The 19,419-nt window shown below is 40.7% G+C and overlaps 2 protein-coding genes across 4 annotated transcripts; both read right to left on the reverse strand.

Moving 5' to 3' along the window:
* Nucleotides 1-4,435: 4,435 nt before the first annotated feature.
* On the reverse strand, nt 4,436-19,020 carry LOC115750869 (1-aminocyclopropane-1-carboxylate oxidase 1-like). 3 transcript variants are annotated; one of them, XM_048281638.1, is made up of 6 exons: nt 18,999-19,020; nt 18,848-18,913; nt 5,677-5,855; nt 5,284-5,585; nt 4,852-5,185; nt 4,436-4,747 (listed from the first exon to the last, which is right to left on the reverse strand). In XM_048281638.1, exons 1-6 carry the CDS (start codon nt 19,003-19,005, stop codon nt 4,451-4,453), a joined length of 1,185 nt encoding a protein of 394 aa, XP_048137595.1. In that variant the 5' UTR covers nt 19,006-19,020; the 3' UTR covers nt 4,436-4,450. The 3 variants fall into 3 exon arrangements, with proteins under 3 accessions (XP_048137595.1, XP_030544344.2, XP_048137596.1); XM_030688484.2 differs by having other exon boundaries at nt 5,284-5,510; nt 5,695-5,855; nt 18,987-19,008; XM_048281639.1 differs by lacking the exon at nt 18,999-19,020 and having other exon boundaries at nt 18,847-18,898.
* On the reverse strand, nt 18,229-18,840 carry LOC115750873 (nuclear factor 7, brain-like). Its single transcript, XM_030688490.2, has one exon. It carries the CDS (start codon nt 18,821-18,823, stop codon nt 18,269-18,271), a length of 555 nt encoding a protein of 184 aa, XP_030544350.2. The 5' UTR covers nt 18,824-18,840; the 3' UTR covers nt 18,229-18,268.
* Nucleotides 19,021-19,419: the final 399 nt, after the last annotated feature.

The following is a 19,419-nucleotide window of genomic DNA, read 5'->3' on the forward strand; positions in this document are numbered from 1 at the left end:
ACATGGACATGAAGGCCCGGCAGTGCATTTATGATCTTGCAATTCATGCAGAGCCATATTTGACCGTGGAACTTCACTTTGCTCCACCACCTATCTTCTCTGAGTGAAAATTAAGCCAAGACAAAAACACTTTTTTTATTTTACGTGCGTATGAGAGGGAGAAGTATGTGTGCCTCGGAATACACAAGACCTTGTCAGTTCTTCAGCTACAAAAATGGATGCTTCCCACAAAATTCAAACTTTATTGACTGTTCGTTTTGTCTCTCAACTCTGCACCCCACAAAAAGAAAAAGCTGGACCTGCAAAAAAAAAAATCCGAAATTCAAAGCACTCAAAAACAAAATATCATGATGCTGATCATGTCTTATGTAATAACTCTGCATTGGCAGTCACAGAAATGGGGTCTACAATGAGACGTCAATCTCACATGGTCCATTGCCAAACGTTAAGGCCCCTTTTGCCACTACTGTCATTTCCGGCCTCCTCCTTAATTGCCTGCCTCCCTTGGGTAAAATTTGTTTTTTACCCACCAAGCTTGTAGAGGAGACATTCTTGTTTAGATTAGGGTTTATGGTCAGGAGGTGATCATATTCATCGGGATTTCACGAGACCCGACACTCGACTCGGCTCGACTCGTATGTACAAAGCCTCAAAATCTACTTGGTTCTAAGCATAGAATGCTCCTTTGGGAAAGAGCCGATAAGCAAGAAAGCTTTGTGGGGGTTCAAATGGGATTAGGGTTTCACTTTCCACACTGTGGATTTTCTTCTGTCAAAAGAAGGTTTAAATTCCTGCTCTTGCATGCATGCAAATTCTTTTGCTGGAAGAGGAGGGCGGAAAAGGCAGACGTCCTTGGCTCGGCCTGGTTTGCTAAATGGGGCTATTGGCAAAACCCGACTCAGACCTCCTCCGAGAAGTAGAAGAGAATTTAATTGCTTGCACTCGAGTGCAACCCCCACCACCACCACCTTCTGATGCTTCTGAACTTTTATCAAGTGAAGCCCAAATTTCTGAAAAATCTTTTGCAGCTCTGAAGTCATCATGATCCTCCCAACGTCGGGTCACCTCACCTTATTGATTAGAGGTGGTCCAAGCTATTTAACACTTGCAACATTTTTCGTTTACTCAGAATGTGACAATCCCGGAAATTTTTTTTTTTTTTTTGTTACTTTGTGATCGCTGCTTTTGTTTCGGTAATATAGTTTCACATCGATAATGTCTCACGGTAAAATATAAGAATAACTGAAAAAACAATGAACTTTCATGATGTACGTACGTAGATATAAGATAGGATTTTATGGGGTGAATTAGTAGGAAATAATCGTTAAGATAACACTATTTTGAAGAACTCACGGATACACTTTATATTAATCATGGGTCATGGCGACAATTTTAGTATTTGAAAAACAGTTTCCCGAAACAAGATTCTCGTTTAACTGGTGCATGCAAAAGAAGCGGCGCCGCCCCATGCATCGTGTGCAAATAAGCCGAGCTGGAAAACATATATATTCTTGAAAAGCACCAGTCTAACATATGGTTAGGAGAACAAAAGAAGATCGAATTTGCGGTTATCATGAGTTTTAAGAGCGCTTTTAAGCGGCGCTTGTCGGCATAAGTAACACGGGGTTTTGTCCCATATTTTATATAGAAGGACCTTGGATATGAAACCCTAGTTCTTCTTCGCATATCCACTAGTCTTTTGAACGTTTTTGTTTTGGTTGAAATAGTCTTTTGAAGTACACGCTCGCCTTTTTTTTTTTGACCAAAAAAAAAAAATTCTGGTTTCCCTTCTTCCATCTTCTGAAAACAAATCAGGGAAAAATAAAAAATATGAAGGCCATTTTCGGGCTAGCCCGGCCCGGTTAGCCAAGTGACCCTCAAAGAGTCCGAAGTAGCTGCCCTAGCTCGTGGAGCCCGGCCCGCTAATTAACCGTGGATCTGCTGGATCGTTTTTACTTGTCCATACTTTTGGTAAGACATATTTTGGTGATTCAGATAAATATGAAACTTAGTGATGAAGATATATAATTATAATCTTCGAAAAAGTTAGTCTGATTAGGTGAATCTAATTCGAATCTTGCGTCTCGACCTCCCATTAAATCTCAGAGTGTAAGTTCTAGAGCAAGACAAAAAGAAAATTGAGAAATTTTGTTGGCTTTGGGAAATAAGAACAAAGAAACAAAAACAATGGTTAATATCACAGAAAAATCTCAAACCGGTACATCTGTGATAAATTTACTCGAAATTATTTTTTTGAAGGCCAAAAACCCTAAACCGATATACTCGTGACAAATTTACCTCAAACTATTTTTTTTTACCACCAAAAATCCTAAATTGATATAATCGTGACAAATTTACTCCAAATTAATTTTTTTAGCAAAAAATATTTCAAACTGGTATACATGTAACAAATTTACCTTGTGTTAGTTTCCGTTAAATTGAGTTAATACTATGAAAAGTCCCAAATTGATACACATGTAACAAAATGAATGTGGTAACTCGTATGCCCGACAATTATCATGTGTCATCGAACTCAATAATTTGACTTTAAAATTTAACGGAAACTAATGGAGGATAAATTTGTCATATGTGTACCAATTTGAAATTTTTTATCCTAAAAAAATTAATTTGACATAAATTTGTCACAGTTATACCAATTTAAGATTTTTTATGATCAAAAAAATAATTAGAAGTAAATTTGTCACGAGTATATTAGTTTAGGGTTTTTGGCGGTCAAAAAAATAATTTCGGGTAAATTTATCACAGGTGTGCTAATTTGGAATTTTTGGTGGTATTAATCCTAAAAACAATAATAAAGAAGATAAAATCAAGTGAAATAAGCAAGCGTAATTGCGCATGATGTTAGAATGGGGAATCCTTTTGGCTTTGACCGCAGACCACATTTAGGAGGAAACGAGGAGCACCAACAACGCGTGCCCTCTGATAATAGACCACGAATTCCATGCGAATTAATCGAATGCTTAACGTGTGTAACCCTAAGTCTTCTAGCGGGGAAAAGGAAAGAATTAGGAGGACGCCGACCCGGTATGATCAGAGACATCACCCTTAGTAACATTTTGATTTAATTAAGAAGTAATTCTGTTTGACTCCATCGGATTAAAGACGGGTCAGTTACCTCCTCTGCTTCCTTACCATCTAGATCGAGAATTCGTGAGATGGGTGTTTTTAGTATATGCTTGCAACTCTAATTTAATATCATCACATTTGTCATTTTCAGAATTACAGTGAGGTTATGTAAATCTCGATTTGACTGTAGGAGTCATCAATGTCCCATCTTCCTTTTGCGAATTGATGTCAGTGTCAACTATCAAGAGCACTAATCTGCCGTTCAACATCATCCTAGACGTACAAAGTGAATGGGATCTAGATCTCGAAAGGGGTTTCGTCCTACATCATCCGGCTTTTTGCTTATTTCGGATTGAACTTATTATTATTATTTTTTTTTTGTTTCATGTTTCCTATGAGATTCTAGCCGTGGTCGGTTTATCGTTTCTATGATTTTTTTTTAAATCATTTATGTCTTAAGCACTGATTAGCTGCTCCACCAAAGCAATCCACATGCCACGTCGGATTTCCAATTACGGATGAGAGAGAGAGAAGGGAGTTTTGATGGAGGAACGACCGTGGTTTCGTTTCGCCCAATGATTAATGAATGAATACATGGAAAACTTCAAATCTGTATGTCAGATGTAATGCGGGTGATGGACAGATTAGATGGGAGGGAGGGAGGAGATCAGAGAAGGCAATGTTCCCTTCCACGGTGACACCACGCCCAGTATTGCATGTGATAATCAAGCCACGTTACCATGTAAAGAATAAGACACAATACCCACACACAGCGCTGACTAAGAAAATGGAAAGAATGGGCCCCACCGTTTGAAGTTTGACCCCCTTGACTTTGGGGGTCCCATTCAAATCGGCCCTCACCGAGAAGCTGCCTCGATTTATTTATGTTTTAATTTTTTATTTTTGGTTGAAACCGCACCTTTATTCAATGATTTAACTTTGTAGAATAGTTGATAATAAAATCCCATGAAATCTCGCACGGTGTCTGAGCATGAGGGCGTTGTTTAAAATCGAAGCCCAATTTGGATTTTTTTTTTTGTCTTTGACTTTCGTTGAATCGTTCTATTACCGTGTACATAGTTAAGCATGGAATACCAAAGATGTAGGAAGCCTTCAAACTGAAGGAAGTACACAGATCCAGAGGAATACATAAAGAAATATATTAATGATCTTCACTCCTGTAATTTCAAATTTGACTATTGTTACAATCCACAAATCATCAAGTCCTTGTTGGGACAAGCACACCCCAATTCAAACTGATGGCTAAAATCTCCTCAGTCGGTTTATTATAAAAAAAATAAAAATAAAAGCCAATTTCCTCCCTTGTGTCCCCCAGCTAAAAGAACTCCGAAATTCCCCAAAGTCAAGCGGTTGCAATTGGGCCCAAATTGGGGTTTGACTCCATGGTTTTCATGGCTTCGAATCTTGGCTCCTTGGCTTGGAACTTGAGAGCAGCATACAGTTTCATGTAGTCCTCAAACACAAACTTTGGGTAAGTCCCTTCACTGGCCTCCTCTGCTGCTCTCTCCACGAGCGCCGGTGCCGGGTAGATCACGGCGTCTGCGCCCGGGTTGTAGAATGAAGCTATGGACATCCTGTTCCCATCTGTCTGGGCCACCACCCGGTGTAGCACGCTCTTGTACTTCCCGTTGGTTATCACCTGCAATGATTTGCGAAAAATTTGTTAGAATTTCACACTCCGAACATGACATTTTATTACTAAAAAGGTGATGGTTTTGCTGTGCCGAGTAATTATATGTGTACCTCGAGTTGGTCGCCGAGGTTGACGACAATGGAGTGGCGCATCGGGGGGACGTCGACCCACTGGCCATCCTTGAGGAGCTGCAGGCCGCTGACCTTGTCGTCCTGGAAGAGCAGGATGATGCCGCCAGCATCAGTGTGGGCCCGGAGACCCTTGATCAGGTCCGGCTTCGGGCACGGCGGGTAGTTGCTGACCTTGGTGCCGAAGGTTGGCCCGTCGGACCCGTAAAAGGCCTTCTTCAAGTAGCCTTTCTCCAGCCCCAAGTTCTCACACAGCAGGTCCAAGAGCTCCTCCGCCAGCTTCTCCAGCTTCACTGCAAACTCCTTCATGACTTTCCTGCATATCAAACGACAAAAGGCAATCGTCATCATCGATAGATGCGGAGCGGAACGTTGCTTTTCCTTTTCATTTAAATTAATGATTCTCATCAGTACCTGTAGTCATCATCAAGATCTGGGATCTGGGAGATGTTGGAGGCAGGGAGATGCTTCAAGTGGAAGGTGCTTTCCCAGTCCAAGTCACGGACCTCTGTCTGGACATACTCGAGCCCCTTGCTCGCCACCAGCTCTCTGAACCTCTGCTCCATGCACTTCTTGTAGTGACCCTTCGTCATCCGCTCGATCGTGTCCATCATCTCCGGCGGAATCCCATGATTCACCAGCTTCATTTTGGTCATTTTCCAAGACATGACAATCCAAGATGTTAGACCGACTTCTTTAAAGCATAAGTAGGTTAGGGCGTGCATGGTAAACTGAATTTCCGCTCCAAAAATACTTCTGAAGCATAAATCCGTTTAATAATGCAATTTCTGAAACAGAGGAAGGGAGAGGGAGAGAGAGTCGTACCTCAAAGAAGCCCCAGTTCTCACAGGCATCTTTGATCTTGTCCATGGTGATTGCCCTCTTGTCACCATTCAGGTTCCCCATGTTGATCACTGGGAAGCTCTCCATTATCTCTCTCTCTCTAGAAATTGTAGTGAAACTCTGCTTCTCTTGTGGTTGCTCTCAGCAAATGAAGATAATTGCACTTGCTTGTGTGCCTATTGGGTGTTTGGTGATGTGCTATTTATAGGAGTTTTTCAAGGGCACAAGAGAGGATTTCCTTGGCTTACTTTGAATTTTCACATGCTCGTATAGTTTCTTGGAATGGTCATTTGATTGAAGAAAATAAAAATTACCAAATTGTAACATCTAGTGGGTCCCAGATCCTCCACTTATGCCCAACCCTAAGGTGGATATGGTCAGCGTGCCTTGTCCGACCATCTCTCTTGCTCTCCCGGCTTTGGACCCACTTTGGTGGCTAAGGTCCCCCTTCCGTTTTGCCTTTTATCTTTTCCTGCCCTTTTGACCAAAGTTAAAGTCCATGAACATGCACTAACTAGCCCCTATGTGCCTTCCTCTTCAGCATCGATGACGTGTCAAAGAGAACATAAGGTAAACAAATTCTCACAATGTACGTGGTAATTAGAGCATAAAATTAAGTTGGAATTTCGCTCGGCAAAATTGAAAATTTTAAAATTGAATTGGCATCCGTATAATGGATTTATGACTGATTAGATAATCTCCCTCTCTAGCATTTTGCATATTTTAATCGTCGGTCACTAAGAAAGATATATGTACATCTCAAAATAATCAACATGCTAAGCCCACGGCCACTTGGCCAATGTGCTCTATGCAAAGTCTTCATGACATCAACTAAATAAACGGGGCTCGATTCTTATTTAGAAGCGAGTGACTCGTGCACATTTTACTATTTGGCATCACAATCCGTATGGCAAACGTTCGTTGCTGTTCATTGGTTCAACAGCTAGATGGTCCATATATGATCTCATCCATTCGCAATCTTCTTGCCAAAACAAAAAAAAATTAAAAATTAAAAATTAATCAGATCCTCATGATAAGAGAGATCATATTATTTAAATGGGTCACTTGAACTCCAGTTAGGTAGCTACGAAAAAATGAAGATATTGTTGGATGCTTTTGAGACATAACTTCATCCAATTTCAAAAGTGCTTTCTTGCCAAAGTTCATGAAACATTATGGCCAACTGTGAATATTTTCACATCGATAGATCTAATCAGTTTTTGTAATCAATCTAATGCGCAGTGGATGTTGTCTATCTCTTAGCTTTTTGGGGTCAAAAGCTAGAAGTTGTAGTCAAGAAGCTGATGTGTTTGATCTTGTTGCCATGGCAATGTTTCGAAGCAATCTCGTAGATGTGCCAACCCTTGTTGATAACAACTACCACAAGACATAGAAATTGCCTGAGTGTTGCGGACAATATCCTCTAGCATATGATCCGTGCGTCACAAAGTGCAAACGGTGCCACCCGACTGTCCTTGGATATTCAATAGATACGACGGAGTATACGCCATAAGAAAACAATACGTATCTGACCAAAAAGTAAAACATATCCTTAGTAATTTATGATATAAGAGGATTATCCCGATTACAATGGGGATAACTACGACGGGTTTGTTTGAAACTCTTGTTTCTTTTGGTAAAACCCTAGGAAAAGAGAACTCCTTTGGGCCTTGGTAGTGAACTCCAAAGGACTCGAAGTGGAAATATTCTTTGCTAAAGTTACGGGGCACGAGTAAAAAAACAGTGGAAAAATTAGACTGTAAAGGCAGTTTTAACTTTCAAGTAATGTTCGCAGCTACTTTGGTCATTTTCCATGATCCCCACCAAAAACATGCCCTTCTCTTTTCTTGGAGGAGTTTGGTCATCAGTGACAGTGATTTGACCCAAACCTACCTTGCACAAAAAGCTAGAACCCAAGTGGAGTCTGACATGCCGACCTCGAAGCTAATCGTGCTATTCGTGTTGAGGATGTCTCTCATGTACCTTCTGCAAGAAGGCCACTGCAAATGTGGGTTGGAACGCGATGATAGACAACTTCTTTGATCCGAGAGATTCTAATTCCGGACGCGTCCCCATGCCAGGATCATTGGACATTCGAATAACATCGTGTCTTATCATGTTTTCCTCATTTAGTTGTTGGGTAATTTTGGGCAATTCTTATCCTAAAAAGTAATTTAGAGAGTGAGACTTTTCCTCACACTTAAAAATCGATTACCAACCCCTTTCATAACTGATATAGAATGGTCCCAACAGCAGCATCGGCTAAACAAATTCGATATATCACATCTCGAGACGTGTAAAATAAGAGTATTTTACGACGGGCATGATTAAGTTTCACATAATTCTACGCCGAGTAATGAACCGCGAGACCAAAAAATTTCAAGATGATTATTGAAAGTATCGAAGAGAATTAGAGAGCATGTCGGTAGTGGAATGGTGAGAGGGAGGGAGAGAGAGTGATGGTGGCCCGGTGGGGTTGCATTGGAAAGGGTCCGATAAGGATGAACGCACTTTCTTTTTCTTTCTTTTGTTCTCTTACAGGAAGTTTATAGATGCACGATAGAAGGATATGGCACATGCCATGCCATGTTCACCTGCTAGACCACCTGATGAACATGTGTATGCCATTTCTGCCCGCCGAAAAATTGAATTCGACACCAACATGTGCATGTGTGCTTGTTATTGAAGGGTACTTTGTTGTTTCTACGCACACTTGGAATAAGGGTTTTTGATGTCGGTCTTATCGCCATGTGATGACGTTGGTTGAATTGGAATGCTCATCAATTTAGAACCTAACTAAGAGCGTATTTGTTTAAGTGAAAGAATTTTGGCGAATCAATTTTCTTGATTTTCGCCCGTTTGGTTTGCTGAAAATGATTAGTCAACGAAAAGCCAATTACGATCAAAGATAAATTGGCTATTAGCTGGGTGATATATTAATCCGACCTTGGAAGGATCCACCGTGTTCCTACTAAGAACTCACTTCAATCATTCCAAAAAGAGAACAACTTGCGGATGTCATAGACTGTTTGGCACAATATATCCTACTCTTAGCAAATGATATATCATGTACCAACTAAGTGTCTGTATCAGGAAAATAGCTAAACTAGTGATATGTTAAACTGTCATTGATCCTTGAATATGGTCCGCTAGATATAACCAGCTCATCTACATTGCTAAGTTAATCAACTTTCCAAACCGCTCCCTGTAAGTTTAGGGCTAGCACGCAACATTTGTAGTCAATGTGCCAAATATAGCTTAGGTTATACGTGACGAGGATTGACTTCGGCCCCTAAATTTAGACTAGTATGTTAAGTCTATTTAAGTAATGATGTATTCGTAGACTGTATATGTGTATGTCAAGCTTTTCTACCAGCCAAAAAGGAAAACTTTGGCATAACAAGTACCTATGACGAAATTTCTAGGGTTTCCCTTATGAATCAAATAGGTCTAACACAAAATCCAACTCGTGCGTCACATGCATGTTAATGGGTTTTTAGGATGACGGCCACTTGAACCATGCAATTCTCACACGTAAGATCCTAGGTAACTAGATAATTATTACGTAAACAACCTTCTCTTTTGGTAGCATTAAATTTTCTTTTCTTTTCTTTTTTCACCAAGATTCTCAATTTGTAATATCTGCATTTTTCTTACAAGGCGGCTTGCAATTCTATCATCTCGTGTCATCCCCATCCGAGAATTTATTGCTTAGCTGAGCACCACAAGTTCGTCTCATTTTTTCCAAGGCTCAACTTCATGTGTCATTGACGACTTCATTACACCCCTAATTAGTAATTAGACCATTCTTGTTCGTGACGAGCTGATGACGCAATCATGCATGGGGACAGATTCGAGGAAGGTTCACGTAAATTGCTCGGATATTTCTCCTGGCAACAACAAGTGGTCTGAATTATTTGTGGGGTGAAGCAGACCTTTCCCTGACATGGACCTCAATTTGCTAATAGCCACCCCCTCTCGATCACTCCAAAGGATTAACAAGTACTAAAAGCATAATCTAAAACGTACTTATGTTAATGTAAAAATGCTTCGTAATGTGTAGATTAACGAAATATTGGTAGAGATTACAAGACATTCGGTCAGTGGCCTTGAATCGTCCGCCAAATTGATTAGTCTAGATGTTGTGTGGAAGATCGCTACAACTCGCATCGACCGCATCCGCATGAAAAAACCATTTCGATTAGGACTCTAATAAATGGTATAATTGTAGTATAGGACTTTGACTGGGAGAAAGTTCTTGGTCTTGCCACTTGAGGAGTTGTTTTCCATGTGCTCGTCTCCGTTCGGTGGGCTGCGAAGCAGCATATTCTCATGATTTGTAAGACCCACGTGATTTCTTTCTATCCCTTGTGATTTATTATCAGAATTGTTAAGGTCTATATTCCTTAAAAAATATATAATTTTAGATTTAGTTTCAATTACACTCCCCTAAAATTTAGGTTCGCTCCAAATTTTTCCCGAACGTGTTTGTCCGAAAAAAAGAAAGTAACTTTAGATACAGTCTCAAATCTACCTTGAGAATTTCTCGTCTAAAAAAATCGCTAATTTTTACTCTCGTTCCAAATTTGTCCTCATTAATCTTCTGTCCAAAAATCTTCGTTAATCGTCTTTAATTTTCAAATCTCAGAACGGATTAATTTTAGAGATAATTCCTGAAAATGTCAATTAAATTGGGACCGGGCCATGAGATAGATTTAAGAATAAATTAAGACTTGATAATTTTGTTTAGAGAAAATAAAATTTGAGAATAAAAAAATTCGGAGCAGAATTGATTAAACCTAATGAAAGAGCTTCTTTATAGAATTAGGCCGAATTCTTGAACCACCGAAAGGCTCCGGCTCAGGAACAATGTGGACCGCAAAGAGAAAGCAAGGATATGGACAACCAATAGAATTTCAGTCAAAACCGAGCTCACGAGTCTTCTACAGAAAGGAACAGTGAAGGACGGCCCCAATGAAGTCTAGTCCACCAAAGGAATTTAAGGTTCTCAAGACAATATAGGCCGCCCAAGGCAAGTCTTCTACTTTAGAAATCAACCTCTGATAAAAAATTAATATTTTTATTTTTACTCAAAAGAAAATTTTTATTTTTTCTACTTTTGCTGTAGAATTTGATTTTTGATAAGAGAAATTTATTTAGTAACGATTGAAAATTTTTATTTCTGAAATATTATTAATACAAAATCTTCTATAAAAAATTATTGTCGGGAGTCAAAAAATTTCTACTTCATTTTTAAACTATTTAAATTTATTTAAATAATAATTTTTATTATCAAAAAATATTATTTACTTTTTAAAAATAAAAATATATTAGTTATTTTTTACTCCGATGACCGGAGAAGGCGATTTGGCTACAGAGGTCGGTGGTAGACTGCGGTGGCAGGTGGCACGATAGTCGATGGTTGGCGGCGAGGAGCTACATAATGGTCGACGGTTGGTGACGGTGGGCGATAGTCGGCAGCGACAGGGGGCGGTGGTGGCGAGCAACGATGGGCGGAGGTGGTTGGCGGACAGAAGCGATCAGCGGGTGGCGGCGGTGGTCGGTGGCCGGCGGCCACGGGAGGTCTACGGTGGGCGAGGGAGGGCAATGGTTGGTGGTTAACGGTGGTTGCGGGCGGGGATGGATGACTACCGGTGGTGGTCGACGGCAACGGCGATCGTCGGTAGTCGGGAGCGGCTATAGGCGGTGGAGGAGGTCGGCGGAGGCGGGCGTGGTTTAAAAGAGGGTAAAGGCATAAAGAAAAGAAGGTAAGGCAAAAAGTATGTCTTATTTATTTTATTTTTTTGTCCAAGATGTACTTCTTGAGTTAAGACGTAATTTTTTTCAACTTTTCAAATTGGGGAAAAAATAAATTCAGAAGTAAAAATTCACTTCATAAATAGAAATTTCTTTCGGACATAAATTTTTTTACCGAACGGAATTCTACGTCAGAAGTTTCGTTACTAAACGGATTTCTACTCTATAAATACTTATGGAGCAGAAATTCACTTTTAGAAATGTTACCATACGCATCCCTAGAGTTCAATGGCGGGGCCCCATGATGGTATGAGCAAGCATGTGATGAAGTGACCAAGGTTGAAGGAGGGTGGTTTTTAGAGGCATTTCATTTGGATGCAAGTTTGATTTTTTTGTACCATCATATGTGCAATTAGCAGGAGCTAAGATTTTTTTTTTGTCAAAACAAAAATTTACATTTCATATAACAAAATAAATACATAATTTCAAGACAAATATGCCAAACCGACAAAGCAAGTAAAACAAAAAAAATCAAAAAAAGTGAATTGACTTGGTACTGCTTGCCCAAAAAGGGATCTGTTGTAACATCAAAGCTCATACGGAGGCCGATCACCGAATGTTGGATCTTCATCGGTGATAAGCACACGTCGAGAAATCTCTCTTTAATAATTGCGAATTTGTTAAAAGCAATGCGTATCTAGGTTTGGCGTCCCCAGTAACACCACCATATAGAGACCATAACAACACCAAAAGGTTGAAGGAACACAAAAAAAAAAAAAATTTCTTGTAATTCCAAATATATCTCTAGACTGGGATAAAAGAGCACATAAATCTAGATCTGGCTCTAGATCGAGAGAGAATGATCACAAAATAAATAGCAATTAATCACAAAATCACTTTCAGCTAAGCCAATTGCTGAAGACAGTAGCAATTGAACCTCAAGACTTGTGGAGCACTCAACTATCCAGAGTAAGCACCCAAAGCCAGAGCAAGTGAGCATATTTGGATAGAGCAGAATCTTCCGAGACACTCACGCTTCGATCTTCACCACTTACTTCCATAGACTAGCATGTTAAGTTTATTTAAGTTATGATGTATTCGTAGACTGTATATGTGTATGTCAAACTTTTCTACCAGCCAAAAAAGAAAATTTTATGCCGAAATTTCTAGGGTTTCCATTATAAATCAAATAGGTCTAAAACAAAGTCCAACTCGGGCATCGCATACGTGTTATTGGGTTTGTAGGACAAGGGCCACTTGAACCATTCAATTCTCACACATAAGGTCCTAGGTAACTAGATAATTATGACTTAAGCAGCCTTGTTTTCTGGTAGCATTAACTTTTCTTGTCTTTTTTCACCAAGATTCTCAATTTGTAATATACGTATTTTTCTTAGGTGGCGGCTTGCAATTCTATCATCTCATGTCTAGGGGTAAACATGGTTTTAGGGTAAAATCGAGAATCTGAAATCGAAACCTATGGGAACCGGTCTGGTTCCAAGTTCCAAAGTATATATGATAGGTTCCAAGTCCTAAAAATTAAGGAATCTATTTCAACGGGTAGATTCTAGGTTCCACTATCTAAAACCCGAAACTTGGAACCTATACCTCGGATCCTAAAATAATTTTTTGTGTTTTTCTTGATATATGTCTTCACATGATCCTACAATGTTCAACGACGTCGGATGATAAGGTATAATATAGAGCTAAACAAATTTTTAGGTTCCATGTTCTAAAAAATAAGAAACCTGTTCCAACGGATTGGTTTCGGGTTCGAAATGCCCACCTATACTTCCCCTTATCGGTTATAGTATTCACTCTCATTTTGTTTAACTAAAAATGAAAAAAAAAAAAAGAAATTAGCAAGTTTCCGGGTACCCTGGAACTAACCCTAGAATACGTAATATGGTAGGTTCTAGATTTCGGGGTATGATGAATAGGTTTCAGATTTCAAAAAATAAAGAATCTATTTCGATTGCTAGGTTTTTTGTTCTAAATGAAACCCGTAAAGAATCTGAAACCGCTCACCCCTACTCATGTCATCTCCATCCAGGAATTTGTTGCTTATTTGAGCATCACAATTTCATCTCGTTGGTTCAAGGCTCAACTTCATGTGTCATTAACGACTTAATTGCACCCCTAATTAGTAATTAGACCATTCTTGTTCGTGGCGAGCTGATGACGCAATCATGCATGAGGGAAAAATTCGAGGAAGGCTTATGTAAATTGCTCGGAAATTTCTCCTGGCAACAAGAAGTGGTCTGAATTATTTGTGGGCTGAAGCAGACCTTTCCTTGTCATGGACCTCCATTTGCTAATAGCCTCCCGCTCTCGATCACTCCAAAGGATTAACAAGTACTAAAAGCATAATCTAAAACGTGCGTACGTTAATGTAAAAATACATTTTTTTTGGGTCAAAGTAAAAGTACTTCATAATGTGTAGATTAACGAAAGATTGCTAGAGATCACAAGAAACTCGGTCGATCGCTTTGAATCGTCCGCCAAGTTGATTAGTCTAGATATTGTGTGAAAGATCGCCACAACTCGCATCGGCTGCATCCGCGTGAAAAAACCATTTCAATTAGGACTCTAATTAAATTGTATAATTGTAGTGTATGACTTTGACCATGAGAAAGGTCTTGGCCTTGCCAATTGAGGAGTTATTTTCCATGGAGGGTCGTCTCCGTCCAGTGGGCTGCGAAGCAGCATATTCTCACGATTTGGAAGACCCACATGATTTCTTTCTATCCCTTGTGATTTTATCAGAATTGTCAAGGCCTAAATTCCTTAAAAAAAAAACTCTAATTTTAGATTTATTTTCAGTTATGCTCTGAATACTCTTTTGTTTAAAAAGAAACACTAAAATTTAGGTTCAGTCCAAATTTTTCCCAAAATTTTGTTGTCTAAAGAAAAGCAACTTTAGGTACAGCCTAAAATCAACTTTGAGCCTTTTTTTTTTTGGTAAGGAACTTTGAGCCTTTTTTTGTCTAAAAAAATCACTAATTTTTACTCTAATTCCAAATCTGTCCTCTATCCAAAAATCGTCGTTAGTCATTTTTAATTTTCATTCTAATCTTATAATGAATTAATTTTAGAGATAATTTCTGAAAATGTCACATTAAATTGGGACCGGGCTATGGGATAGATTTAAGATAAATTGAGAGTTGATAACTTTGATTAGACAAAATAAAATTTGAGAATAAAAAAATTCGGAGCAGAATTGATTAAACCTAATAATAGAGCTTCTTTATGGAATTAGGCCGAGTTCTTGAACCATCGAAAGGCTCCGGCTCATGAACAATGGGGCCCGCAAAGAGAAAGCAAGGATGTGGACAACCAATAGAATTTCAGTCAAACCCAGAGCTCACGAGTCTTCTGTAGACCGAAAAACAGTGAGGCGGGCCCCACTGAAGCCTAGCCCACCATAGGATTTGAAAGTTCGCAACACAATTTAAAGTTCAATGGCCGGGCCCCATGATGGTCGGAGCAAGCATGTGAAGAAGTGACCAAGGTTGAAGAAGGGTGGTTTTTAGAGGCATTCCATTTGGATAAAAGTTTGATTTTTTGGTATCTTCATCTGTGCAATTAGGAGGAGCCAAGACACTTTTTTCTTTTGTCGAAACGAAAATCATCATTTCATATAACAAAAAAATTACATAATTTCAAGATAAATATATAAATTCAACAAAGCAAGTAAAACAAGAAAATCTGAAAAGTGAATCAATTTGGTGCTGCTTGCCCAAAGATAAATCTGTTGTGGCATCAAAGCTCGTACAACGACCGATCACCGAATCTCGAATCATCATCGGTAACAAGGCGGTGTGCGCATAAATTCGGCGTCATCATCACCATCACCACATAGAGACCATAACAACACTCAAAGGTTGAAGGAACACACAAAAAAAAAAAAAAAAAGTCTTGTAAATTCCAAATCTATCTCTAAATCGAGATAAAAGAGCACCCAAATCTAAACCTAACTCTAGATCGAGAGAGAACGATTACAAAATAGATAGCAGTTCATTACAAAATCACTTTCAGATAAGTCGGACATCGAAGACGACAACAAACGAACCTCGAGACTCGTGGAGTGCTCGACTATTTAGAGCAAATACTCGGAGCCGGTGCGAGCAAACAAATTCGGATAGCGAAAAATCTTCTGAGACACTCATGCTTTGATCTTCACAACTTACTTTCATAGAAAATGTCGATTGCGTTATTCACAAAATCAATGGAAAATCTAAGAGATAGAGAAATTAAAGAAACAAACAGGGAACAGAAGATGGAGGGGATGGAAAAAGGAGCTGGACACCGGGGAAGGGGGGGTGAGGGAGGGGCTCCCTCACGAAGTTCTGCTTCAGTAGAGGCTAGTGGCGGCGACAGAGGCGGAGAAAAACCCTAGGGAAAGGCAAAACCTCCTCAGGAGAAGCGAGTGGGAGGAAGATCGAGCAAGATCGTCTCGTGGAATAAAGGTTACATTGTGTGCACGAGATACTCCAATGTCGTTCGACCTCGACCGGCCAAATTTTCTCTTGCATAAATAGCGACGATGTGTTTTCTCAAAATCTACTGTGAATTTCACGCATTTTCTCCTCCTTTAAAATATCTCGAGATTGAAACTCGAGTGAAATTTCTAGTAAGTGAACATATATCTTACTTAATACATCCAATTGCTATAGAGCTTTGTTTTCACCGTAACTTATTTTATTAGGATTTTTAACTAAATCAACTTAAGTCGCCCAATTCGACTGCCTAATAATGAAACCAAGTCTCCATGAAACAAAGCTTGCGTGATCGCGAATTCGAGCATTACAAACTTGATTGTTCTTCTTATCCTTTCCACCCATATGAGATTTTTCTTCTTGCCTCATGATGAAAAATTGGGAGACGAAACACTTGAAAAGGAAAAAAAACGTGAACCAGCAAATTCTAGGAAATAACGCGCCATGACCATCTTGGAAAAGAGAATTGGCAAAGCAGATGGAGATTGGAGAGGCCATTAAAGACCAGAAAGAGCCGACCAAGGCTTGAAATTCGACGGTGGAATTTTCTCAGGAGGTGAGAGCGAATGACATGACTCGTGGATTTATACCCAAAAAGAGGAGACTTTTGATAGATGGAAATTAGAAATTTCGGGTCAGTGAGCCCGTCGATCACGGTTTCTGGTGGACCAGCCCACGATGATTCGACCCATCCGTACCAATACGTGCCCAAATTGGACCCGTTTGATCGAATCGAGGAATTTGATTTGCGTTCACATCCAAGTTAATTGGAGATGGATGGAATTTGGATCACGTTCGTCTCGATTTCGTCCCCTTTTTCCATTTTGCTTTGGTTCTGTGGGAATTGACGGCGTGATTTGACGGTCCACGATACTGTTGAGGTCCTTCCAGCTCCTAAATTACAAGCACGTTTTAGAGATTTGTGTTGGAAGTAAGTCCCGTGGGAAACGAGCACCAAAGTTTGACGGCGGACTCGGCATCTCGGCTTAGCTCGGAAAGGGAGAGCGACGAGCTCCGGAATTGTCGATTTTCAGTGCTATTAGAAGATAACGCTGCAGATTTAATAAGGGGAAAGAAAAGCGACACGACTTGACACGTTTCGATTCATCTTGAATAAATTGTTTATTCTCACGACATTGATATATCTTCACCACAATATGAAAAGTTACGCGAATAGCCAATGCGACCGTGACGATGCAATACGATTCAACAACGATGAGAGGTAAAATTTATCCACCTGTAATAGTAAAATTTGTTCAGACAACATATAAGAAAAAGGGATATATAAAACTTATAGAGGCATCATTAGAATATCATGGGCTTGGTAATTGGACCAGATATGCTTCCAGGCCCATAAAGCTCCTCTCCGGTCTCACTTTGGGCCAGTCATGGAAGCCGATGCCGAAAAGTTGGTTGGTTCTTGGATTATGACTCGGGTGGACGATAAGTGAGCGGGTTTGGACGGGTCGAGTCTGGTATCCGGGCTAAAATTTCTTTTGTAGGCTCGCTCATGATATCAAACTTTTAGGTAAAATTTTGACCGGACTTGGATTGGCCCCAATGCATTGTTCGGAAAGGGATTTTCCTTGCCCGGTATGGCTCATTTTGTCTTTGCAAACCGATGGGGGCTCGGGTTGGCCTTCGCCTACCACCCAATTATCATATCTAATCACGAGATCATGGTTACAATTATCCTAATTCGAATGCATAATTAATATGTCAAGTCCCACCGATTTTTAACATGAAATCCACCAAATGTAACCATCTATATTCCGTCATGTTAAACGATATGCATCCATTCAAAACTTGGGTATTTTGCTGATTAAGAGGTTGTGGTAACTATTTTATCGATGTTTTGCTCAGACCCATTGCCGAGTTACTTCGAGACACTCGCCATTTTTATAATCAACAAAAGCCTTCATTAGGTTAGAACGATGTTTTAAGTTACTAGATACTATAAAACAAACTAATGGAGAGATCAATTTCACACGTTATGACATGACACGCACCATTTCACAAACAATCTAACACAAATCATGTCAATTGCTACCGCGATACATGACGGGCATTCAATATTTCATAAACAACTAACATAGATATCATGTCAATTGCTATTGCGACACATGGTGGCCATTCGACCATTTTTTCTCTTTTTTTTTTTTTTCTCCATTTTGGGGTAGGAAAAGACGTTCCTTCGTCCTTCCACCGCCAACAAAAAATTCATGCCTTTCTTACCCAAGAGTTCAAGAGGATCACTGTATGTGCAAGCAAAAAATCGAAACCTTTTGAAGAAGGATGTCTCAAAATAGGTCAAGAATCTCGAGAATCGGGCGGTTGCAAATGGGGCAACACCCCCGATGGACCCACAGCTCCCTCGAGCACACCCTACAGAAGGCGTGGCCGCACGGGATGAAAGCCGCGCCCTTGTTCCTATCCATGCACACGCAGCACACCCAATCGCACCCCACGCCACCTCCGCTCCTCTTCCTCGTCGTCCCCTTGTCCCTCCTCCGCCCCTGCCTCAGATCCACACCGTCCGTCTCCTCGATCAGCCTCATCAAGGTCTTCACGGGCGGGCCCGCCGCGTTGCGCTCCGCCTCGAGCGCCGTCGCCAGGTTCATCCCAGAGAGCGGAGGAGCGTGCGGTGCGCGGTCGCCGTCGCCGTCGCGCGCCGGGACGTCACTCGCGTGCATAGCATGATCGCGATCGCGCTCTTGATCTGGGTCGTCCAGCATTTGGGTGGGCGATGACTCGGCCATGACGGTGAGGATAGTGGGGGCCGATGGGGTCCACGTGGCAGTGCCGCAGCAGCCCATGCGCTTGAATCCCAGCCGTTGCTTCAGGGACTTCCACATCCTGCTCCCATTCCCATCGTCCATCTCTCTCCCTCTCTCTACTCTTTGTTCCGAGAAAGCAGCAAACGCTCTGGTTTTCTGACGCAGGCCCTGCAAAGTTGGAGCGATTCCGTCAATGACATATTTATGGGTGGCAAATCATATGACGTGGTCAAGCGTGAACCCAGCATGATACGTCGCATCAGCTCGAGCGTCTCTTCACTTTTTCTCTGTAAAAGGAATCGTTTTTTCCTCTCGTTGGTCGGCTTGCGAACTGAAGAGAGAAAGGACAAGCGAATGAGCGCTCGCCTTTGCTGCCGTCCAAGCACGAACGAGTTGGAACGTGGGATGAGAACGCTCAGAAGACGAAACGGAAAGGACACAAAATTACAGGAGGAGTCGTCCGAAACAGAGCACGAGAAAGTTGATGCGGGAAGATGCGAGACTTGCAAGACTTACTCTCTACATAAGCCCGAACGCAACGCCTTGGTTTTGCATGGGATCGAGCGCTTGGGAGATGAGACGCAATGTGTTTCGCGAGCGGGAGTTTTCCGAAAGATTATGGAAGCGAAGTTGCCGAGGGAGTGAGAAGACATTAGCCAATGGACCAGCAGCCA

The sequence above is a fragment of the Rhodamnia argentea genome, chromosome 7, assembly GCF_020921035.1.
Source record: "Rhodamnia argentea isolate NSW1041297 chromosome 7, ASM2092103v1, whole genome shotgun sequence".
Taxonomy (NCBI): domain Eukaryota; kingdom Viridiplantae; phylum Streptophyta; class Magnoliopsida; order Myrtales; family Myrtaceae; genus Rhodamnia; species Rhodamnia argentea.